Source organism: Vanacampus margaritifer, chromosome 1 (genome assembly GCF_051991255.1).
Source record: "Vanacampus margaritifer isolate UIUO_Vmar chromosome 1, RoL_Vmar_1.0, whole genome shotgun sequence".
NCBI lineage: Eukaryota > Metazoa > Chordata > Actinopteri > Syngnathiformes > Syngnathidae > Vanacampus > Vanacampus margaritifer.
Genome location: NC_135432.1, coordinates 67,871,106 through 67,895,659, shown reverse-complemented (window position 1 = coordinate 67,895,659; position 24,554 = coordinate 67,871,106). Strand labels below are relative to the sequence as shown.

The 24,554-nt window shown below is 47.0% G+C and overlaps 2 protein-coding genes and 2 non-coding genes across 7 annotated transcripts; all 4 read left to right on the top strand.

Moving 5' to 3' along the window:
* Nucleotides 1-346: 346 nt before the first annotated feature.
* psma3 (proteasome 20S subunit alpha 3) lies at nucleotides 347-6,213 on the top strand. Its single transcript, XM_077564975.1, has 11 exons — nucleotides 347-488; nucleotides 2,151-2,233; nucleotides 2,306-2,429; nucleotides 3,622-3,723; nucleotides 4,360-4,433; nucleotides 4,509-4,581; nucleotides 5,283-5,348; nucleotides 5,528-5,574; nucleotides 5,707-5,774; nucleotides 5,955-6,019; nucleotides 6,097-6,213. Exons 1-11 carry the CDS (start codon nucleotides 468-470, stop codon nucleotides 6,139-6,141), a joined length of 768 nt encoding a protein of 255 aa, XP_077421101.1. The 5' UTR covers nucleotides 347-467; the 3' UTR covers nucleotides 6,142-6,213.
* LOC144042010 (small nucleolar RNA SNORD53/SNORD92) lies at nucleotides 5,101-5,181 on the top strand. Its single transcript, XR_013290499.1, has one exon. It is a non-coding gene; the product is annotated as a small nucleolar RNA SNORD53/SNORD92 (small nucleolar RNA).
* Nucleotides 5,805-5,884, top strand: LOC144042009 (small nucleolar RNA SNORD53/SNORD92). Its single transcript, XR_013290498.1, has one exon. It is a non-coding gene; the product is annotated as a small nucleolar RNA SNORD53/SNORD92 (small nucleolar RNA).
* Nucleotides 6,214-7,015: 802 nt separating the features above from the next.
* On the top strand, nucleotides 7,016-24,518 carry arid4a (AT-rich interactive domain 4A). Of its 4 annotated transcripts, none has more exons than XM_077564948.1 (26): nucleotides 7,016-7,179; nucleotides 8,353-8,405; nucleotides 8,476-8,586; nucleotides 9,214-9,279; nucleotides 9,358-9,448; nucleotides 9,522-9,601; nucleotides 10,359-10,453; nucleotides 10,521-10,653; nucleotides 10,745-10,824; nucleotides 11,770-11,846; nucleotides 11,969-12,144; nucleotides 12,310-12,382; nucleotides 12,462-12,556; nucleotides 13,443-13,540; nucleotides 13,627-13,840; nucleotides 15,083-15,345; nucleotides 15,906-16,067; nucleotides 17,193-17,268; nucleotides 17,338-17,560; nucleotides 19,786-19,851; nucleotides 20,380-21,582; nucleotides 21,658-21,762; nucleotides 21,859-22,008; nucleotides 22,509-22,655; nucleotides 23,335-23,434; nucleotides 24,223-24,518. In XM_077564948.1, exons 2-26 carry the CDS (start codon nucleotides 8,400-8,402, stop codon nucleotides 24,233-24,235), a joined length of 3,903 nt encoding a protein of 1,300 aa, XP_077421074.1. In that variant the 5' UTR covers nucleotides 7,016-7,179; nucleotides 8,353-8,399; the 3' UTR covers nucleotides 24,236-24,518. The 4 variants fall into 4 exon arrangements, with proteins under 4 accessions (XP_077421074.1, XP_077421072.1, XP_077421073.1 ...); XM_077564946.1 differs by having other exon boundaries at nucleotides 7,017-7,179; nucleotides 17,193-17,274; XM_077564947.1 differs by lacking the exon at nucleotides 7,016-7,179 and adding an exon at nucleotides 7,226-7,905 and having other exon boundaries at nucleotides 17,193-17,274.
* Nucleotides 24,519-24,554: the final 36 nt, after the last annotated feature.

Sequence of the window (24,554 nt, the reverse complement as noted above, 5' to 3'; positions counted from 1 at the left end):
CCCCTGGGCGTTATTTTATTTTGAAATGGCTTGGTCAGAACCAACAAAAAGCCCAAAAATGGTCAAATAACGCACAGGGGTTGGATTTCATGTGCTTACTGCTTTGTGACTATTCAGACTACATGAGCCACCCACATTCAATCTGGATGGGATACAAATTGGGTTTGGGCTGCCAGTCTGAACAAGGCCTTAGTATCCTGTATCTATGTTTATGGCGTGATTTATTTATTTATTCATTTATTATTATTATCATCTATTATTATTATTATCATCACCATCTATTATTATTATTATTATTATTTATTATTTACTCATTTGCAAACACATTTTCGTATCTGAAGTAATGACCTGTTATTGTGAAGGCGGTTGCCGGAAGTGTTCGTCCGAATACTTCTAGCTTGATGCTATAGCAAACGCAGCCCTCTTAGCTTTTGCACTTTCTCACTGGACCAACAGTTGGCGTCAAAATGAGCTCCATTGGGACCGGGGTAAGTATTTTGTCTCACATGACACACTTTATTTTCTATACCTAACTGTTCTAGTTTTCAACATTTGTTTGGGGCAAAGTATTTCATGAAAAGCAGCATTTAACTAGCGACTACGAGTTGGCTGTTAGCCTGCTGAGTCACTTCACTGCAGCGAGGCCGGCCTAGCACCGCGATGCTAAACTGAAACTAAAAGCGAGCCAAAATCTTGTGTTGCAGTTCGACTAAATAGCGTGACTGATTCGCAATAAACATTAGAAACCTCGCTCGCGTTCTTCGAGAAGAACCGAGGTTCATTTTATTCATACATATGTATACGGCGATGCCTCGCTGAGCGGGTGGATACGTCAGCGAGTCCGCCATACTGGATGTGCCTGAACTGGAAACATCTGTATTAAAAGCGCTCACTTTAAATCTGATTGTTATATATGTTTACACTTTCTAGCGTATTGCTGCCACACCGTTTAGTTTCCGTGTTTATTGAATAACTTTCCACATTTAAGAAGCAGACCTTATAAACTTAGTCAAGAGTGTTATGATTAAGCCGGTAATGCCGATGACAGCCTAATTTCGGTGGCAAAACAATATGAAAACTTCGTGAAAAGACACAAAAGGGCGTCAAGCGGGGCATGAAGCACATCCAGTGAATCACTTGATGGACCAAATTGTAAAAACAACAAAAACACCAGCAACAACCAAGATTTACAAAGAAAACAAATGTTTAGGACGTATAAGTCAAACTGATCTCGTTGGGTATTTATCACGATAAAAGCTTTTCAGATGACGTGATTTTTGCCTGGTTTGTCAAGTGTAGCCCAGCTGTAATTACTGCGTAAGCTTGATTTATTTTTATTTTTTTTGCGCGATGCTCATTTGACGCCATAGTACGACAGCTTTGCGACAGCTTTACGACAGTTTTACGACTACAGTTTACGGCAGTTTTCTGGCTCGTGATTTTGGCCACGCGGGCCAGAATGAACATTTTGTGGCGTGAAGGACTTCACGTGTGTCACGCCCGTGCTCCGTCGACCTTCGTCTGAGATTCTCCACCCGTTTCATCGCTAGGTGAGCATCAGTAGTAGTAAATATTTGAATGCCATACGCATTCTGGTGAGTTACAAGTGGCAGTTATTTTTTAAATAAGAAAATTCAGTTTTAAAATGTAATTGCGAATGATGCTAACCGCTAGCTAGCATCAATGCTTATCTCACACGTGTCTATCAAAGTAAAGATTGACTTATTGTTTCGATTTTTTTTTATGTCAACCTAATTACGTTTTTTGGGGGTCTGCAAAAACTAAGATTTACATTGTGATTTATTCATAGTAGCCCAATTTTTTTAATTCCCGTTTTCGTGGGTTTTACTAGTTCGAAGCCCAAATGATGTCAAATAATAATAATTGGAGTTGTTTTCATTTTGGGCCCCGATTCTATAATCTATAAAAGTTTAAGAATGGAATTATGGAAATTAATCAACTTTCGCACGTCGATTAATTAATTTATTTGTAAATGGTCACGCTAATCTGCGATTCTTGTGAATATTGGTGGTGATCATGCATAGTTGCGTGACAAGCGTTTCGGGCAATCCCGGTTTGTTTTGTTGTCAAGCACCATCTGAACACATCACTTAACCGCAAACTTCCTGTCTGCCTGTGTTGTGTTCTAGTACGACTTGTCGGCGTCCACCTTCTCTCCTGACGGACGTGTCTTCCAAGTGGAGTACGCCATCAAGGCTGTTGAGAACAGCAGGTGGGCGCACTGGCGGTACGTCACGCAAACACAAGACCAATCCTAACATTTGTGTGCGTGCTTAATGTTCAGCACAGCCATCGGAATCCGCTGCAAAGATGGCGTCGTGTTTGGTGTGGAGAAGCTGGTTTTGTCCAAACTGTACGAACAGGGTTCCAACAAACGCATCTTCAACATTGACAGACACGTCGGCATGGTAACCACGCACACACACAAACACTAGGGCCGGCTGATTCTGTGAAACGATTGGTGGCAGTGAACAAGAGGAGTAATTGATCGTAAAGTTAATTGGCAACTGTTTTGATAATGGATGACTTGTTTAGAGACCTGACTTAAAAAGACCCAAATCTTACGATTTTCAGCCTCTCACCAATAAATATTCTCGAGTCTTCCGTGAAAGCAGATGGATTCATCTCAGTGTATTTTCAAAAACATTCTGCTTTTAATTGTGAAAACAATGATCAACAATTTTGCGGGTTTTTTACATTTGAGTCCTACTAAAAGTCTACGGTATAAATAAAATTGAAACTTTGTGTAAAGCACCATGTAGCATAACAAAACGGTCACGTTTTAAAAATGCAACAGACGTTTTCAGTAGTCAGGCGAGATGAACAAAGCAGTCCGGAAAACAATTTGGGTTTCTTTACATTTGAAGCATGAAATGTAAACACAAATCTTCTACAGGTCAATTATTATGGGAAGATTTTTATGCAGCCTGGTGAGGTTTTGGGAGGAGAAGGGGAGGCTCAGCTAGACAGGAAAGCAATCAGTTTGTTGCTTATCTCTTTGACTGCCAAAAACGTTAAATAACGTTTAGTAAAATCCTATGGAGGAGTGCCAAAGACGTTAAAAGACGTTTTTTTCAAAACAAAGGGGAAACTAACCATTTTCTATTGTTGATTACTGAAAAACGGAATAAGGTAGAAACAAACTTTTTTTTCTGATGAAAAATGAGAGTCCAATCTTTCATTTGATAGTATGTGTGTTTCCATAGTCCAAACACAACATTTTCTGTGGACCTTGAAAGATCAGTCAAAAATGCTTAAATCGGCTGGCACCCACGGCATCCCTTTTCTGAAAACGTCTGGCAGTCAAAGAGTTATCAGTCACGTCAATATTGCTTTATTTGCAAGAAGTGAAAAGCTCATTGTTTAAAGAAAGAACTGGTGTCCGCAATACAGTATAAACTTGTGTTCAGACGTGCTAAATCATTATTTTTCACAACAGGACAGTAAAGTTGATGGAAATTTTGCGCTGGCGTAACGCGCGTATTTGGAGGTCACTTCCTGTTTTTAGTATTTTTGAGTGGGTGTGACTTGTTGGGCTCACGGTTGATGTGCCTGTGGCGTGTAACCACGGTAACCGCCTGATGCCCCTCCCTTCCCCAGGCCGTGGCGGGACTCCTGGCCGACGCCCGCTCGCTCGCTCAGGTGGCCCGCGAAGAAGCCGCCAACTTCCGCTCCAGCTACGGACACGACATCCCTCTCAAGGTAAACTTTCACACGAGTCGGTAAAAGAAAAGAAAGCCGGCGGATTAAAATGACGCATCAACGCAAATGTAGAAAATTGCCTTTTACGACATTTATGATGTCGCTTTGAGTTGGTTGAATTTCTCAGCCCGGTTTAGGAATTTGTAAAACACTTTTACAGGTTTTCTCAAAACACAACCAACATAACGGGTTCATTGAATTTCCTTTGATTTGAACTCATTTTCATTGAAGCAATCCCCTTCGCTCCGGGCTGTTTGACTGGATTTGGACTGATTTTGCAAGGCCCACAGAATATTCTGTTCTATGGCTATAAAAACATGGAACCTACCAAAGGACAGATGAGAGTCTTTTCTTTCTTTATACTTCTATCTGTTTCCGTTTTGCAATAATGAGCATTAGAATAGAGCTAAATTTTATTGTCGTTCACAAATCTGGGAAAACAGCTTGTTTGCAACATGGCCCTGGTTGATCTCGTATACTCTGCTGCCACCTGCTGGCCTTCTGTATGCCCTAGCATAAATACAAATAAATTAATTAAATAATCATAAAAAAAAATAATACTACATAAATACATCGAATGTACGTTTGTGTGTATTGTTGTCGGCGTCCGCTAACGGCGCTCGCTGTTTCCCGCAGCACCTGTCGGATCGCGTGGCCATGTACGTGCACGCCTACACGCTCTACAGCGCCGTGCGACCTTTCGGCTGCAGGTGAGTTTCCCGTCCGCCGTCTGGCCGACGTGTGGCTGACGTGTGGCTAACGTGTGTCGCCGTTGCGCTCTGCAGTTTCATCCTGGGCTCCCACGACAAAGACGACGGGCCGCAGCTCTACATGGTCGACCCCTCGGGCGTCTCATACGTGAGTCTTCAACATGGCCGCCGTCCCTCCAGGGATGGAAACGTTTACATGGGGATTTCGGACGGACAGTTTGAAAACGTTAAGTGGAAAACAACCATTAAAAAATAAAAAATAAATATTTTTGGGGGGGGGGCATAATATTTGCTAATCAAAGGCGTCATTTGAGGAGAAACTTTGTAATAGGGAGTATGTTTTATCGTGCCGATATTTGGCATTTTGATGAAAATGGTCATCGTCCCTTTTTTTCTTTTCTTTTTTTGAACAAGTCAGAAGGCCGATAAAGCCACTTTGTCACTGAGCGCCGAATACTTGCCAACTTTTGGTCAGAGATGAAGTTTTTACTTGACAGAAGAACAAACAAACTTGACCAATCAATTCCTGGTGGCATGAAATGATTGGCTTGCAGTTGACCAATCGAAACCATCCAATCAGCGAGTTGACTTTTCCACTTCCTGTTTTGTTCCCGTGAATTCCCGTGGCAACGTTCCAACATGTGAAATGTTTGCCAATTTGCATGAGCGGGTGTGATGATGCAGAGAAGGTTTCGCTCAACATGCTGATGTCACGTGATGCCATCACTTTCTCTTGGCTGTCTGACCGCACGCGTGCACCTTTTGTGGCCACGGTCACGCACGGCGTTCCCGCACACCTCTTTGTTCTCAATTAGTGTGTGTGTGTGTGTGTGTGTGTGTGTGTTTCAGGGTTACTGGGGCTGCGCTATTGGCAAAGCCAAACAAGCTGCCAAGACAGAAATTGAAAAACTGCAGGTGAGCGTGTGACATCATTCACAATCTTTATTTACAATGATTGAATTATTTAACCAGTTACTGCGTAAATGATCCTGGTCCTAATCGTGATTTCAATTATGCCCAAAATAATCGGAAAGATTTTTTTCACATGACCTTGTCTGAGTTTGTGACGTCATGTGACTTTCTTTGTGTTGCAGATGAAGGACATGACGTGCAGAGAGCTGGTCAAAGAGGTCGCCAAAATGTGAGTCGCTGCCCGGTGACAGATGATTTGTCATTGTTGACTTGACGCAAGTTTGTTTTGAAAGTTGTTTTCATTTATTATTATTTAAAAGGTGTTCTACTTGATCATGACAACGTGTGTGTGTGTTTTCAGCATCTACATTGTTCACGACGAGGTGAAGGACAAAGCGTTCGAATTAGAGCTCAGCTGGGTCGGAGAAAGTAAGAACCCGAGCCCGTCTCGCTCGCTCGCGGGTATGATGAGACTCCAAAAGGTTTCGCACACTGGACTGAACTCCTGTGATGTCACTTCCTCTTGGCTATCTGACCCGCCCGCCGGTCGTCCACAGCCGATGCCTGACGGTTACCGTGGCGATTAACCACTTCTTTCTGTCTCCGCAGTCACAAACGGACGACACGTACTCGTCCCAAAAGACATCAGGGAGGAAGCAGAGAAATACGCCAAGGTGACACACACGCACTCACGCAAAAACACACACGCTTTGTATGTACTGCATTTTAAACTCTGCGCTACATCTTTTAGGATTCACTGGAGGAGGAAGACGACTCGGATGAAGACAACATGTGAACCCACCACCGACTCTTGTTCATTTTTCATGTTTTCTAGTTTTGCTTTAAAAATAAAGATGTTTCCAGCCTACTCCCTTTCTGTGTCTCCATGCTCGTTTGTCTGACCAAATGACCATATATGGCCTCGCTGTCACCAGTTTCCTGTTACGTAAAAGCATCCATTGTCGTTATGTGCACACAAGTGGCGCTTGGAATGAACGTTTTGTGTGCTCGAACACAAGTCGAGCTTTTGACGTGATGTTGAGGAATGCGCATGACCACACACGGTAGCAAAAGAGAAATTGGAGCGCCAATAACACACACTTGGGAACTGAAGTCGCCCGCTCTTGACAAGACTGAGCTTTCGGCATTATTGTGCCACGGCTAGGAGGTCGTGTATTCCCGTAAAGTGGACACAAGTACCGGTACATGTTCACTTGGGGTTGGCCGGAAGTGGAAGACCGCGCTTGAATCGTCGCTAAACGGCAGACGTGGTTACGGCTATTTATTTATTTTTTTTTTTATCAAATTGTGCATCCGATGTAGGCAATGTGTGGTGACTGGGTTTCATTTAACGTTACACCGCTACGGTTGATATGTCGAAGGTGGGGGCGGAAAGCGTGCGGCTATTTTGTATACGGAGTCCTCTGCGTGTGTCACTGTGAACTCCATAAGCAAAGCGGCACGTATCGGGGCGTGGCTTTTCCCAGACAAGGAAGCCAGCTCAGCCAATCGCGGTGCGCCTCACGGTTAGGACAAACTGCGGCAAAGCAATGGCGAGCTTTCCTTCCCACGCTTCCTCTTATTGGGGAGTTGCGCAGCACGAGTCGCAATTTTCCTTGTGGCGCCGCGTTCGTAGCCACCAATGACTAAAGCGCAACACTTACGACCAATTAAAAACGTCCATCCCCCCGGCCAATCGCTTTGCTTGGTGACGAGCAGCGCCGAGCTGTCCGCCAATGGGCTGGCGGGCAACACAGCTCCGGACTCAACAGCTTGTTATTCGTGTATCGCGTCGCAAGCCCGGGCGAGAGGCAGGCGAGACGCTTCGTTGAACGTGAGTATAAAATGTTTATTTTACGACCCCGAAAAGTGTCGCCCGCCCCGCTCGGGAACACTCGGGCGGGCGGCGAGGCCGCGCGGGTGTCAGAAGATGTCCGCTTTCGTCGCGCTCACGAGCAGCAGCCGCGAATTGAATGGCAGCCGCGGCTTGTTTTCGCACTGAAGAAATGTGAAAGCTTGTGTGTGTGTGTGCCCTTTTGTCAAACAGCCGAATATGAAATAATTAAATCCAAAGCGACGGACTCTTATCTAATGTCATATTGAATGACGCAGTCGGCTGCAAAGTTAGTTTCTTTTGAGCCTACGAGTCAGTGGACGTAAGCAAGACGCTTTAAACCTCCGGGAAAACTAGCTAGCTCGCTCGCTCGCCTCTTTAGCATGTTAGCTCCAGCTAGCCGGAGAGCGGACGCAGCCACCAACCAACCGACCACCGACACCACCTCGCCCCCTCCAGCCGCGAGTACTTTCGGCCGTGTAACTCGGCGTCATTGTGTCCGTCCGGCCGCCGGCTGGCTCGCTTTCCGCTGTCCCCCATTTGACCGTCGTTATCAAACCGCTCGGGAGTGGAAGGAAGGGGGAAGAACGGAGCGAGCTAAAGTTAGCCGCGCTAGCTGAGCTGACATGGCGACGTGACTCACTCAGCTCAGCTCAAAGCGGGAAGGGGACCTCCTCAGCTCGGTCACGGACGAGCCGCCCGAACCGGCCGCTGCTAGCTCGCTGGGTTGGTTGTTTTTCTCTAACGGAAACTGGTTTTAAGTCAAGGAGGAGCTGACATATTTGTTCTGATCCAACAGGGGAGGAGGGGGAGGGGGTCCCCACTCTTGTGGTTCTTATGTTTGGGTACTTTCTCAGTCATCAAGGTCTCTCTAGTCAACTGTATTTTTAGTCTTCATAACTAACTAGCAGAAGATGCCTGGATTCAACTTTGTAAGGTTCCACGAAGTTAACGGTAATATCCACTATTAGCTAGTTGAGAGTTTCAAGGCATACTTCAGGTAAATGGTAATCCGCAAAAAGCGAGACCTGTAGGCCCGATAAGACATCAATAACTCTTAAGAATATTTCAGATTCAAGTGCTGCATCTTCTAATTAATTAGCGTAGTATTGTTATGCGCTTAGACTTATTTGTGTACTTTTCTAACACATTTTCTATTGTATTCCGTCTCAGCAATCCGCAAAGCTTCCGAGCTGGACTTCTTCAAATAAGCACAAAAGATGAAGGTGAGTGTTTTGCACTTTATGGCGATGTCATCAAAGTAATGTATGTGATTTTTGTGTGTGTGTTTTCCAGGCAGCCGACGAGCCCGCCTACCTGACTGTGGGCACGGATGTGAGCGCCAAGTACCGAGGGGCCTTTTGCGAGGCCAAGATCAAGATTGTGAAGAGGCTGGTGAAGGTCAAGGTGAGGTGGCCTGCCGTCAAAATGGCCAAAATCCACTCACCAGTCGGGCTGCCACGATGAGCCAACTAGTCGCGGCTACGTCGCCAATCAAAATCATTGACAATTATTTCATCGCCGACTCATCATTTATTGAAGTGCTTATCTATTTGTCGCTTAGCGTTTCCCTTGAAACGATCCCATCTTGCGCCGTCTGTATGCCTGTCGTCTGTGACAGCACATGAGCAGTAGCGGTAATCCGGCTCATCCGTGATGTAAACAGAAGCATTGTGGGCTATACAGTGTCATGGCGAACTTGAACGTTATGGTGCATTTCACCCCAAATTCTTAATGCGATGCAAACCTGCCTCTCGTGGCAGCACGACGGGGACGCTCGACCGTCTACAAAGAGAAACACAATTTGGCTGATGGCCTAATTTCATTTCTGACACACGAGCAGTCGTGTCTGGAAGCTAGCGTTAGCACACACGTTTTACTGTGTTTTTTGATGACCTCTTTGGAACAGACATTTTGTATTATGAATTGCGGCGGCGCTGAACTCCAATCGCCAGAGACATAAAAGCATTTTGGGGTATTGATAACTGAATTGGAATCGTTTCTTATCCCGTCCCTAATTGTTGTTCTCTGCAGGTGACTCTGAAAGGGGAGAGCAGCAGTCAGGTGGTCCACGATGATCAGGTCAAAGGCCCCCTCAGGGTAAGGAGCTTCATCACCATGACGATGAATGACCGTGGCAATGGCGACGTTGTCGTAACGCTGCGTGTGCGCCGCTAGGTGGGCTCCACGGTGGAGGTGAAGACAAACGAGGGCGTGTGTAGCGAGGCCGTCATCGGCAAGCTGACGGACGCCAGCCTCTACACCGTCGGTGAGTACGCGTGAAAGGGGGGGGGGGGGGTGCGCTTTCAGTGCGTGCGACCCACACGTGCTTTGTCTTTCAGTTTTTGACGACGGAGACGAGAAGACGCTGCGGCGGTCGTCTTTGTGCCTGAAGGGCGAGCGGCACTTTGCAGAGAGCGAGGTGAGTTGGGGACTCGGACCCGACCAATTCATCCATCGGGACCACCGGGCTTTAGCTCTTTTCCATATCATCACAATTGACTGGAGATTTTCAATTTAAACGGCAATCATTCCTCAACATCGAAAGGGTTCAAATCTCGGATGATGGCCTTGCCTGCTATTGGAATTGACTTTCCACGGATCTTTTAACAGTTCCTGATTTATATCTTTTTCCTAAGGTACTGGTTGCTATGGACATTTGAAAGATGCAAGTACCAAAACTTAAAAGCCGTTTTTCTCAAAATGAGGGCTTTCTACCTCTCAAAATTCAAATTGCTGTAACTTTGTCCATTTTTCTTTTTAGGTACGTTCATGTATTATATATCATTTTAAAGGGAATTAAGTGCAGAATTTGAATATGTAAAAATCTCCATTTTGATTTTTGGCACATGACGACCTTTTTTTTTTAATGCATTTTTTTAAGAGCTGCATTTGCAAATCCGCGGCCGCGCGCATGTATTTTTCAAACGTCACGCCGTTTTTAAGACATTCAACATTGAGGTGTGGAAATGTCCGTCCTGTTCTCCTTGGCTTTCTTCTTTTCAAGCCCTTCTTATTCTCCACCTTCTTCTTGTCTGTTATTCTTTGTGGGATTCCTCTTCTACTTGTTAAGTTTCTTGTTATCCTCCGTTTCTTCCCCCAATCATTCTTCTTGTTGTTCTTCCTGCGTCCTCGTGGTCCTGCTCATGTTTTTTTTCCTTCCTTTTCTCCCTCTTCAGACGCTGGACCAGCTTCCACTGACCAACCCGGAACACTTTGGCACGCCGGTCATCGGGAAGAAGTCCAATCGCAGACGGCGTTCCTCGCAGGCTGTGTGAGTCTTTGGGAGGGTTTTTGGATGAGCGAAGAGGAAGGCGCGCTGACTGGCCGCTTTCCCTCAGGGCGGACGAGGAAAACGAGTCGTCGTCCAGCGACGAGGACGAGGACGACAGCAGGAGGCTGAACGATGATTTGTTGGGCAAAGTCTGCAGCGTCAAGAAGGAGGAGCAGCCCGCCTCCTGCTTCCTGGCGCTGGTAAAGCGGCCCAGCTTTGTTTTTTTTTGCCGTGTGTCATGTTGTGTGCGCTGTCGTGTGTGAACACTTCCTGGTGTGTGCGTGTGTGCAGGTGGTGTCTCCGAGCTGCAACGACGAGTTGGTGGTGAAGAAGGATCAATGTCTGGTCAGGTCCTTCAGTGACTCCAAGTTGTGAGTTTTGTCAATCGCTTCTTAAACAGCGGGGCTTTGAGATACGAGTTTCATTTGGTTTGTAATAAAGGGGTAAGCCATTTGGGTAAATACATTTATGAAGCTTATTTTTACCCCCAAAATATAACATAGGATTCCAGACTGCCACAAACTGCTGACATTTTGCTCCTAAAATTTGAGGCCGTTTAAGTACATTTTTCATCGACTCGCGCATGTGCGAGCAGTACATTTGCTGATTTGAATTCTTCCCCCCAAAACAATTCTGACAAACTCCTGCACGACACCAACTGTAATATCGTAAAAAGAATGAGTGGGAAAGGGACAATTTCCACGGGTGGAATGACACTTTGTGCCATTTCAGGTTCGGAGTCACTGTGCTGCTCGTAAATGAAGTTGGGTGAGATGTATGAAAAACAAACTGGGAAACAATTTGTCTTTTGGGTTTCTTTATATTTGAAGCTTCAAATATACACAAGTCTAACATGGCAGTCTACAGTACGAATCATGGCAAGATTCTTTATGCTGCATAGTTAGGCTTTTTGGGAGGAGGAAGGGAGGCTCAGCTAGACAGGAAAGCAAGCAATCTGGTCACTTCAATATTGCTTCATGTACAAGAAATGAAAAGCTCATTGTTAAAGAAAATACAGGTGTCCACAATGCAGTATAAACCTAAATGAATACATGCTAAATAATTATTTTCCATAACAGCATCCACTTGTGAGAAAACTTCAACTAACTATATCACTTACAGGTTGTTCATACTTTTGGTTCTAAATAAGTATTATTTTTGTAAGATTAAACATTAAACCCCATCAATCAATTATGCTGGTTTGATCTGTAACTGTCAAAATTGTAGATGAAAGCGATGAATTGGGAGTCGGGATACGGTCGACGTAGCTTTGTAACGTAGCGGCGCAACATTAGCATTTGTCTTGTTTCCCGCAGCTTCACGGTTTCCAGGAGGAACGTGCACCCCCTCAACTCCATCAGCATCAACAAGTCTGAGCTCTCCAACACGCGCGGTCAGCCTGCTTTCGTGCAATCCAACAACGCCACGTCCTCGTCCCTCCTGCTGCTCCTCCTCAATCCATTTTTCTCTTCTTTCTTCTCACCTCTTTCTCGTCACCTGCTGACTCCTCTCCAGGCTTTGAAGCGGCTCAGGCATTTGCGAGGCGCAGGGAGGTCCCCGAGGTGTGGAAGATGGACATGAGTCAGATCTTGGACTCGTCCACCAGCGACGACGACGACGCCGGCGAGGAGAAAGAGAGCGAGGACGACGACGTGGACGAGGAGGAGAAAAGGAAGAAGCTCTTCAAAGAGGTCAGAGCCCTCGCTCGTCATTTCGCCAAATGTTCCACTCATGTTGCCGGTTTCTTAGAGGGAAGTTGTGAAATGTGGCAACCAAATTGGGGAGCCGCCAACACTGATCAATTTCCAGTAAGCCATCAAATCCATTACTCGCCGGCTATTTCTTTTTTTTTTTAGCCCGAGGAGGAGCCAGACCCAGAGGAGCGAGATCACTTCCTGCAGCAGCTCTACAAGTTCATGGAGGACCGAGGTGAGTCTGCCAGCTGGCCGTTGGACGTGCACTTTTTTTTCTGACCGTGCGTGTGTGTGTGTGCGCACGCCTCCACCAGGAACGTCCATCAACAAGCCTCCAGTGTTGGGCTACAAAGACTTGAACCTGTTCAAGCTCTTCCGCTTGGTGTTCCAACATGGCGGCTGTCGCAAGGTAACTTGCTCTCACGTCCACTCGATGCATCCGCGATTGACAAATGGTGGGCGGCTCACGCACGGGTAGGAACAGAAATACGCGGCGCCGCTCAATTGTACAAATAATTGGCAAACTGTACAGTGCATGAGTGAAATAATTTTCTGGGTTGCACAAAGATGGCCCCTCTATTAACTTGACTAAAAGGAAAACTTTTTGTTTTCCTGTAAAAAATGCATGTGATTGCTGAATAGCTGAAACTGAACTGAAATTGCCTTCAATTAATTGACTAGTTGAAATCCACAATGTTAGAAATGGTTTGAATCTAACATAGTCAATATGTCAAATCTTGGGAATTTTAGTGTGGAAATCTTGGAGTTTTGGGAATGTCATAAATAATTCTGGATACTGTATGTCGTCAACGAGCAGAACATTTTGTAGTTTGAATTGCTTAAGTGGACATTTAAATAAATATGTAAATTGTCTGCAATTTTCAACGAGGTACAGAATATTAGCGCTGTCAAAATGAATCGATTAATTGACAAGTAATCAATTGTCAGATTAATCGACACCTATTTTAATAATCCTTTCATTTTTTTTATTTAAAATTGTCCAGATCCTCTGATTTCAGCATATCAACAATAGTTGTTTACTGATTTCTGTGGTCCTTCATGAAAAAAGACTGATTATCAAAATAAGACATTTGCAAACATTAGTTTTTTTACTTTGGAAAACAATGACCCAACCGCGGCGCTAACATAGCACAACATCAGATTGCCCTTCAGATCACAGATCGCTCGGAAGTTTTGCAACAATGAGGCGCCCTCGAAAATGCATTTCTTTTCAAAGTCAACTGCAGTGTGGTTGTTGACCATAATATGCCAAAATGGCGGCTTTTGTGTGTCAGATTGAGAGCGGCACAGAGTGGAAGCAGATCTACATGGATCTGGGCATCCCCATCCTCAACTCAGCGGCGTCGTATAACGTCAAGACGGCGTACAAGAAGTAAGGCTTTTTGGCGTCACGGCGGCCGACCCCTGGAGCCAACGTTCACCCCCCCCCCCGCTCCACCCCCCCCCCCCCCCCGGCAGGTATCTCTTTGGCTTTGAGGAGTACTGCCGCTCCGCCTGCATCACCTTCAGGACCATCCACCACAACAACCCGCGCTCCCCCAAAGCACACACCATCCCCAGGAGCGGCAGGGCCGAGTTCAGCGTGGCCACGCCCAAAGGCGAGGACAAAGACGTCAAGTCTGAGAGCGAAAGCGACCAGGACGAGCACAAGGACAAACAAACCTTCCCCAAGGTGCGTCACCCGGCCTGTCAGGAGATCCTTTTTCTTTTTTTTTTGCAGCTTCCGTAGTTGTAAGCACATCCTTCGTCATGTGCGCTGCTTCTACCAACATTGAGCGGCAAACAAAGTGCAGCTAGTTTACAAAAGTGCACTCAGTAGAAAAGCGTTGTACAAACGGCCAATCAGCATCTTCTGTTTTGAATCAGCGCTATTGATTTCATATTGTCAACTTGTCACAAAAACTGAAAGGCAATTGAGTTTGTGTGACGGGTTCGCATGTGTCCGAGCTTTCCCCCGAGCCGAGTGGTCTCAAAGTCCTGCCCTCGAGGGTCTGGGCCCTGCATGGTTTCCAGGTGTCCCACGTTCAACACAGCTGATTCAGATTTAAGCTAATCATTGAGCTCTGCAGGAGCCTGATAATGATCCGGATCATTGAATCAGGTGTGTTGGAGTAGTGACACCTCCAAAACCCGCAGGACTCGGGACACGTGTGCCCTAGCGTTTGATTAGCGCGGCTCGCCAGGCTAAGCCCCTCCCCCCCAAAATGATCATTCTGAACGATCAACAACAAATAGTCATCGCTGGATGTTTTTCGCCTGAAACTTCGACAAACATAAATGATTGGGACGTGTCATTCGTCATCTTCAATACGTTCAATCCGCTTTATTCTATAGCACATTTTAAAAACAAGCGTTTCCGAAGTGCTGCACGTTGAGATCCGCACACGATCATACACAGAAAAGCCAGCAACACAAACTATATATAAAAGAAAAACTATCAATAAAAACAATCAGTCAAAGAAAGAAAGAAATGACAAATAATGTAATAACTTAAAAAGATAAATAAATAACAATAATAATAGAACACGGAGAGTCCAATTCACGCTGAACTAAAAGCCAAGGCATAAAAGTGGGTCTTAAGATGAGACTTAAAAGCCTTCACTGTGGGAGCAGTTTGAACGTGGAGACGGCAGATTGTGTTCCACACTTTAAGGGCCAACCACAACATAGGAACTTTTTACTGCTGAAAAGTCTCCCTTTAACAGGAAGCCCGCGCAAAGACAAAGGATTGGCAATATGTGTCATTGTTTTGAACATCCATCATTTCTTTTCAACGTGCAAATACAATCAAGTCCGAATTGATATTATTGAGGGGTAAAGAACAACACGCATGAATTTTTATGGCCGCATTGCCCAGCCCTGGTGCCGCTGTACTTGCGTCTCTGACGTCTTCCATCTTGTCCCGCCCGCGCAGGGGAGGCGGCGATGTGGCCCCGTTGCGGCCAAGGCGGAGCCGCCCGTTAAGGCGGGAGACGACAACGGTGACGAGCCCAAGGACACGCGCCGGCGCAGCAGCCGACGTCTGGACGGCTCCGACAGGGGATCTGGGGAAGACGAAGACGAAGATGAGGAGGAGGTGGAGGAGGAGGAGGAAGAGGAAGAGGAGGAGGACGACCTGGATGTAGATGACGACGAGGATGACGAGGATGAAGAGCGGGAACGGCGACTGGGAGCCAGGTGGGCCTCCTTGGACTCGATTTTGCACGCAACATATCTTGAGCCGATGCTTGGTCGTTTTTGTGTCGCAAGCCAAAATGGTATTTGTCGGCCATTTCCTTCATCCTTTGAGCCTTTTATTGGAATGCACAAGAAGTCCGAGGCGACAAATAGAAAATGGCAGCACTCGCTCGGAGGATGGAGGACACGCTAATCCTGAATTAAAAGGTCAACCCAAGATGAAGTCAAGAGTGTGCTGCAGAAAAGCGCCACATACATCTCTGATGCCTTATTCTTTTCGGATACGCGCTAGGCCACGCCCCCTCAAAGCATCCAACACAGAAACATACTCGTACTCGTGTTTATGCCGTCTTTTGCTTGGTAGAACAATTTAGATTTACATTTTTGTTGTTGTTTTTTTGAATTAACATTTTGTTGGCCATCATTGTTTTTTTTTTTCCGGATTTGACATACAAGTAGTGCTGTCAAAGTTCAAAGTGTTAACTAATTAATCACAACAAATGATCTACATTAATCCTGTATTAACACCGATTCATCTCCAACGTCCAAATTGTGTTTAGGAGCGAGGACGAGCTGGAATGCGACGCCGTGACGGGGACGAAGGTGAGAGTAAAGTACGGCCGGGGAAAGACGCAAAAGATCTACGAGGCTCACATCAAGAAGAGGGACACCGACAACGGAGAGCACTTTTACCTGGTGCACTACTACGGCTGGAACGTCAGGTGGGTTCGCACCCACCAACGTGTAAGCGTTTAGCATTATTTGATTTCGTCACAAGAAACAAACACGCTCTAAAAATTGCACAAATTGCATTTGTTCAAAATGATGTTTTAACAATGATCAACCCAATGTTAGCATTTGCCGACATTTGGGTTTTTCCACTCTTTGACAACAAGGCACTCTAATGTGTCCACGCTGGTGGTAAGCTGCTGTGCTGTCATGTCACAAACCAATCTTGTTGGCTTCGAGTTTCCTATCAATGATTCCATGGCGTGCTTGATAGACGCCCCCCCCCCCCCCCCCCACCGCACCTTTTACCCACGTCACGCATTGACTTCCCCTTCTTAGCATTTCCAAGCGACCCCTGCTCCAGTTGGCATTCAGTAATGACAGAAAACTTTTCATTTGTTCGTGTTTTTAAATTGTTGATGGTTTGAAAACGTATGTTTTTGCGCTGACCAATTCTTGTGTTCAACACAAGAGTTAGTCGACTCTAGGGGTGTCAAAATGAGTGCGTTAATTTTGAGTTGCTTGATAGTCCCTTTCTTGGAATCAAAACTGGGGGAATTCCAGTCACAACGCAGCAGACACATCCACGTCAAAATTTAGCGGTACTATTTGTGGAAACGCGGGTCACGTTGTATTTTACAATTTTATAACTTTGCAGAATTTTACATGTTACTTAATGTTAAAGATGAGCTAGCTCTTAATATGGAAAGCAAACGCATTGTGCTGTCACCAATGTCTTACGAATGCAGTGATGCCATCTAGTGGCAGAAAAATGACCTCAACACTTTCTTTCTTTTTTTACAACACAGTACATCTTTTTAATTTTAACTCAATTTTATGACTTTTTCTGGCCGTATTTCTTAGTTTAACTTTTCCCCCCACATTTATGTTAACAAGAGTACGAAAACATTATACATTTAGCATATAAAATTTGCCATTAATCGCAAGTTAGCTATTGAAGTCATGCAATGAATTCCAATGAATCCTTTTAATCGGCTGGCACCCGTAGTTGTCGCCTTTTATTTTTGCCAGGCAAGCGTAGACCAAATAACCACTTTCCGACTTGAGACGTCCTTCTGACTTGCATGTCGTCCACTCACCGGCTTGTTTCCTCTTAGGTACGACGAATGGGTGAAGGCCGACCGCATCATCTGGCCTGCCGAAAAAGGAACCCGCAAGAGAACCCGGAAGAAGGTGAAGGTGAGTCACCGCTTGCCGCTCGTGCCGGCGGGGCTTGGGATGACCTCTCGTCTGTGACTTTAGAACAAAGAGGAGGCGGACAAGGAGGAGGACAAGGTCCCGATGGTGGCGCTGATGTCCACACCTCCGTCGCCGCCCAAGCCCGCGGCGGCCAAGCGAGGGCGGCCCCAGCTCCGGACCACGCCCACCAATGCGCCGCCCAGGCGTAAGACGCCGAGCGGCGAGGGGCGGTCCAACGGCAAGAGCGTCCGCATGGAGACGCCGCCAAACATGGCCAACGGCGACAGTAAGCCTCGCCACTTGTCGAACGGCGTTCGCGATCCCTCCCGAGCCGCGATATTAGGCACAATTTAGCCAGTTGGCTCTTTTGTCGTGCCGTTGCAATGCGTAGCGATGAGCGTACGTTAGCGGCTGCAGTAGTTCACGACATTGGCGACGAAGAGCCCGCGTGAAGCCTTTGCCTGGTCTTGCGCTTTTATTCTGTAAGACGAAGCGCATCACTTGCGGTCAATTCCGCGAGTGCGCTGACTTGGCGATCCTTTCGCAGTAGCTTCCTTTCATTAGCATCAGGTTGAAACGCTCTGTAAAGCATTCTGATGCAACCAGCAGAGATGGGACGAAGTCACGCACGTCGCGAAATAATCGAGACCGTCGAGACGAGTACGTCCGATCGTACAATCTTCCTCCGTGGAATCAGAACAAAAAAAAAAATGCATGTACCGCGCCATAACGGGGCTTATGTTCCAAACAACCCCCTTCAATAAGTCCAATTGGCAAAATACTCCCTTGGCATCTTTTTACAGCATTTAACATCACTTTTTAAACACAATTTTAGAACAATACAAACACTTTTAGCACTGCTAGAATTTTAAAACCACTCGATCTCCCAGAGTCGTCATTTCGACGGCTTGCGCTCTCGCGATCGGGTGAAATCGCCTAATATGGTTATTATTACTATTTAGTCGCTGTTTTGCGTAGCTAATAAAGAAGCCCTTCTGTGGTGGTGGATCTTTATTGACGATCGGGCTTGTATTGCCAAAAACATCACGAGTCCGTTACATGTAGCCGTCTATTTTTGACTATAAGCTTTTACTATACGTTGAACTGCATTGCCACTTCCAGTGAGCGGGTTCGGCTACTTTTAGACGGGGGGGGGGCTGGTCTTGTTCGGACTTGCTGTCAGAAACTCCCGAGCGATCCAGCGACCATTCATCGTGATTCGTCAGACTCCCGTCAGCGTCTTGCCTAACATTCCACTTCTCGGCTACTTGCTTGTTTGCTTTTGTCGTCTGCCTTGCGTTTGTTGTCCATCGACACTTCAACAATGACTTGTTGAAACATTAGGAGCAAATAATCCGACCGTCCCACAAGACTTCAAGGGAGCACATCCGGACACGGCCACCCCATCCCAACAGATGACCCCCCCCCCCCCCCACCGATTGTTCTACTGCTCAAAAGTGGCAGGCAACATATACAAATTGTCGTCATTCAAAGCGCGTCTTGTTGATTTCATTTCAAATTTCATGCGTTGTGGTGTCAAGAGGCCGAAAGTTGACAACTGCGTCCTTGTCCCAATATTTATGGGAGTGGAACTGCTTTACTTGTGACTCTTGACAAAAAAGACCAAGATATAAGAAGTGTTTTTGGACAATATTCAGCCAAAAGCGTTAGCGCTCGTTGGCTCGCGCGCGCGTGCGGACGGACGGGCCGAAAGCCAGCAACATTTTGAAGGCAGTCGTGGAATGCTGTGCTATTAATAGCCAAAAGAATCACTTGACCTGAATCCGATTAAGCATTGCTAAAGACAAACGTGACGGGGAAAAGCCCCCCCCCCAAATAACAACAAGCTGGAACCCAAGACCTTTGCAATCGAGGCCTGCAAAAATGAAATCCATGAAATCCACAAGTCAAACAATTGAAAAGCCAATGAAAGTTTGATTTCGTTTTTATTTCTCCATTTGTCCCTTTCCTTTTTTCGCCCGCTTCAAAAGCGCGAGGCAACATCTACGAACTCTTGTCATTGCTGCACTGTTCGCCTGGTTTGGATGGAAAGATCCTCAAATTAAAGCTGAAAGTCTGCACTTAAAGCACATGTTTGTTTGTTTCATTTCAAGTCCATTGTGGGGGCGTTTACAGCCAAAAAGATGACAATTGTCTCCATGTCCCAAGATTTATTCATATACTGACTGTATTATTCAGAAGACATATTTCCTCCCAAGTCACCATTTGGTAAAGAAAAAAATGTTCACGTACATTCGAGTTTGAACCAAACAAAATTTGGGATCTGCTGTGCACGCTACCACACAAGCTACCTTGAGCCGTAGGCGCTAGCTAGCTAGCTCCCATGCTGCTGCTTTAGCTGCTAGGGCTCGAGCTAGCTCGCACCTGCGGCTCAAGCCAAACTGGGGCAGGGTTTTTACCTTCCGGATTTGCCACCTCTGGAAATAAGTCAATGATTCCGAACGCCGCAAATGTTTCATCCGCCATCTTCTTGGTCCATTGTTTCTGTAGGCGGGTCACGCTTCAGGAGGACCAGGAGGACGTCCGGGATGTACGACTCGGACCGCGCCTCAAACGGTGAGTCGGGTGTCGTCGGTTGACATTTGCAAGTGAGCGGGGGGGGTTCTGATTCTTTAGTGAACATACAAACAAACAAAATACAATCTCCATGCCTAAATTAGTGAATTCCTTCACATCCATAGAGTTGCAGTGGACATGACAAAGTTGCGTGTCCAAACCAATAAAACGCATCATGTTAGAAAAGTTGCATAAAAGCTTGGTAAGTTGCAGCCAAATTATCCTGGCGTCCACTATAACAACTAAAAACATGAGATAACTTGCCAAAAATGTGGGAAAATCTGCCCAGCAGAATAATAGTCTGGAAGGATTTTAATAATTCAAATATTATTTAATCGGTAAAGGCTGAAAAAAGTAGCGACGGATGTAGAAGTAAGAGACCTGTTCAAATGTAGCGAGTGAAAGTAAAACATCGTTGGAAAAAAATCACTGAAACTCATTTGCATAAATGAGCATTTTATGTACATTTGATATCTGGTTTGAGTTCCCACGTCAGCCTAACAGGACCATCATGTTGTCACTCTGCAGAAGATTCCGACAACTCGACGCTTGAGAGCGAATCGGAAGAGCCGCCCGACAAGAAAGTGTCGCCATGGCGGGGGAGACCTGACAAGGGGGGGGAGAACGCATGTCAAGTGAAAGAGGGCGTGTCTAGTGACGCCGTCGCCGCCGTAACGGCGCAACCTCCCGTCACGCCGCCCCGTCCCAGCACGCCACCACAGGACGCCGCCCGGGTCGCGAGTCCCTCCGAAGGCGAGGACGGCCCGGCAGAGGAAGCTGTCAAAGTGAAAGTTGAGCTCACCGTTGAGCCGGAAGTGGTCAAAGTGGGCCCCGCCTCTTCTTCCCCAGGCAGGCCCACCTCACAGCCTGACGAGCTGCAGGAGGCACCGTCAGCCAACCTCAAGACGCCGCCTTTGTCGCCGCCCACACTCAAGGTTCACAACTGTGAAACTCCTCCCAAAATGTCCAGTCCGCCCACAGCCGCGAGTCCGGAATCTCCTTTGCATCCTCCTCCAAGTGTCCTAAAGAGACCGGATGAGCCAATGGTGGTCCTCCACTGCCTCCCCGCGCCGCACCTCCAGCCAGAAGCCCCGGCCCCCATCCCGGCCCCCATCCCGAGCACCACGCCCTCAGACACCGACTCCGCCAGTGAGGAAGAGGAGGAGAAACCGGAGCTGAAGCTCCGCCCTGAGAGGAAGCAGGAAGAGATGACGCCCACCTCCCCCAAGTCATGTGCGAGCCCCACCAAGGTTTGCGCCGGCATGTCACCCAAGTCCTTCCCGTCGCCCCTGCGCGGCGCCGAGGCGGAGAGGCGGAACCATCGAGCAGTGAGGGCGGACCAGGCGCAAGTTGACGAGGAGTCGAAGGAGCGTCCTGAGGACGAGCTCGGTACGCCGCCCCGGGCCCAGGAGGCCCTCGGCCCCGTCCCGAGCGAGGAGCCGCAAATGGGCGCCGAGGCTTTACTTTGCCACGAAGTCGACCTGGACGACCCCGATGACAAGGACAAGCCCAACCCGTCCTCGGAGCCCCTCCTCATCGGCAGGGAGCGGCCACCGTCGCCCCACCGCCCCTTCCTCCCCGACGCCGTCTCGAGCGCCACCCCCTGTCCTGAGGAGCTCCGCCCGGCCAGCGTCAACCCCGAGATGGAGGCTGAGGTGGTGGTGGGGGACGCGGACAAGGAGGCGGGCGACCAGTCCGGTCCCGACCTCGACGTGTCGCAGGAGGCCCGAGGTAGCGTCGCGCCCCGCCCGGCCCCGCCCGCGTTACGTGCATGTCCCGTAACCTTGTCGGCGTTCACTCCGCCAGGTCACAAGCGTCTGTTGGAGTGTCAGGCAAGCCCCGCCTCCAAGAAACACAAACGGAACCACAAGCGCACCAGCGGGACCTCCAAGATGGACAAGAACAGCACAGGTGACGCCACCCTTGCTTCCATCTTGCATGACGTCATTAGTTCTTCTTCGTCAAGATGTCGCGTCCTCCTGACTCCTCCCCCTTTTTTCCCATCAGGTCACAGCAGCGACAGCGAGGACCAGTCGCGTCTTTCCTCCTTGTCAAAATCCAACAAGTCCCGCTGTCCTGGCGCCGCGTCGCCGCACGCCAAAGAAAAGCACGGCGCCACCTCGCCACAGCGAGCCTACAAGTGGACCTTCCAGCTCGGTAACACACGCCAACGCACACAAAACAAATTCGGCAAAAGCCCGTTTAAAAATTGGAGGCTTCAATAACTGCTCATATTGGCGGTCATCAGGAATGAGCGCGTTGCTTTTTGGAGGGAACGCGTAAGCTGAGCAAAATATGATTGGCTTCTCGCAGAGTGCCGGAAACGAGCCAGCACTTTACGGTTAATTGCCTCCGATGAACTTTGTTCTCCTCCAGAGCGAGACGGACAAAGCAGGACATAAGAACAAAATAAATGATTTCGACCCCAGGACAACAAAGCCCTTCGAGTCTGTTCTAAAAATAGAAACAAAGCTATTCACTCAAATATTTCAAGAGAGGTCATTTTAGAGCTGTCATTTTAATACCATGATAACGCCATATTGTCCGCGATAACTGTCAGAATCCAAAACCAACATGACCTCGATGATGGGACGGCGACAAAACGTTGACGTCAATGTGGCGTGAGCGCGCGTGACCGTCTGCGTTCTCCCGCTCAGACGCCCTGGACAGCATGTCGAGCAGCGAGAGGATCTCCTTCCTGCAGGACAAGCTGCAGGAGATCAGGAAATACTACATGAGCCTCAAGTCCGAGGTGGCGTCCATCGACAGACGCAGGAAGCGCTTAAAAAAGAAGGAGCGGGAAGGTAAGGAGTGGCCACGCACGCCACGCACGCCACGCACGCCACGCACGCCAACGCACGCCAACGCACGCGCGCATCAGCTATGGAGAAGCAAACCTGACAAAAATTGAAATAAGAATTCAAAAAATAAATGGAAATGTAAATAAAAACAACAAAATTAATATTAAAAAATAAAAATGTTATTCAAATGAGGGGGCGGTCCTAAGCCTGTCTTGGGTTGGACTCCGCTGTTGCAAACGGCCTTTCAATGGTGGCGTGAGTGTTGGCGAACAAGGAAGTCTCAACAACTTGCGTGAAAAGCTCCAGCAATGAACGATCTTGTGACCCGCTAACTTGACCATTGAAAGGCAGATTCCAACCCAAGACACGCTTAGGACCGCCCCCTCATTTGAATAACGTTTCATCCTGTGTCTGCAGCATGAAATAAATCAATGTGAAAGCAGAGCGTTTTTATTGATTGATTGATATTTAATTCTATATATTTATTTAGATTTTTTATTATCTCATTTTTATTATTTATTTTTACTTATATATATATATATATTTCCATTTATATGTCCGTTTTTTTTTTCACTTTTATTCATTTATCTATTTCGTTTATTTATTTTTAATGTTTTCACTTTTGGTCCTCCATGTCAACATGCAAGCATTTTTCTAAACGCGTGTTGTCATTTCCTGTCAGTGTCCAACACGACGGCGTCCACGTCCTCGGGTTCCTCAGACACGGCGATGAGTCCGTCCTCTGCCTCGCCCACTCAGAGCACCTTAGCTGTGGAGTGCAGGTGATGACACGCCCGCCCACAACCCCCGGGGACGGATGGATGCCGCTCAGCGGGCTGCGGGACGGACGGACGGACGGACGGACGGACGGAGGGAGAGACTTGACTGACTCTCGGTCGCAGCGGGGACACGACGGACCACACAAAAGGACTGACTTCCTTTTTGACACGTAGGCAGGCAGCCTCACAGGGTTAAGGGGACCTGAACCCTTCCTCTTTTCTTTTTTTCCTCCAACTTCCTACCTGTCTTTATACATTTCCTTCCTCCAACTGTGAACTTCCTCTCTACTTCTTGCCCTTATTCCCTCCCCCCTTAATTCTTGACTTTTTAACACCCTCCTTTTTTTCTCTTTCCTCACTTGCTGTCAGCATCCAGATCCTTCTTATTTCCTTACGAGTTGCTCCCTTTTTATCACTTCTGACAGTTTTGTTCTTTCTTACTTCCTGTGTGTTGCTCTGCACTTCCTGCTGCCATTTTTTTTTTTACTTTGTTACTCCTATGTACATCTTGTCATCACTTCCTCCCTCCCTCTCTCTGTGTACTTCCTGTCTCTGTGTTCTCCTCCAGCTCGCCCAGTTTTAGTCTGACCTCTTTGGGGCGAGGGGTCAAAGTTCAGCTGCAGGTTCAGGGGGAGGAGCCAAAGTAGCTGCATATGCAAATAATTTTTTGGACACAAATTTTGAAGTAAAAAGATTTTTTTTTTTTTTTACTTTTCTATATTATATCTTCTATTTTGGTAAGAAAAAGGAAAACGTTGAATAAATAAAGGTGTTTTGTTTTTGTGTTGCAGTGAGGAAGTTTGAGTTTAAAAGGAGGACTAATTGGAAGTTTTATTTCCGACGGAACAAAAAAAAAAAAATCTTCCTTGCTTCAGATGAATGTCGTCAGACATTTTGTGGCCCGCTCGCTTCTTCTCGTTTCCGCTCCACTTGCCATTTCCTGGTTCGCTCGTGGACTTCTGTGTACATAAGATTAAATGCGAAAATGTAAAGAATGATTTATAATATTTTTAAGAGAAGACTTTGTACGCTTCTGTCAGCTGCCATGGAAACACTTCCTGGACAAATAAAAAGTTTTTAAATATCACTTGTGTGCACACGTGCAGTGAGAGAACAGATGTGT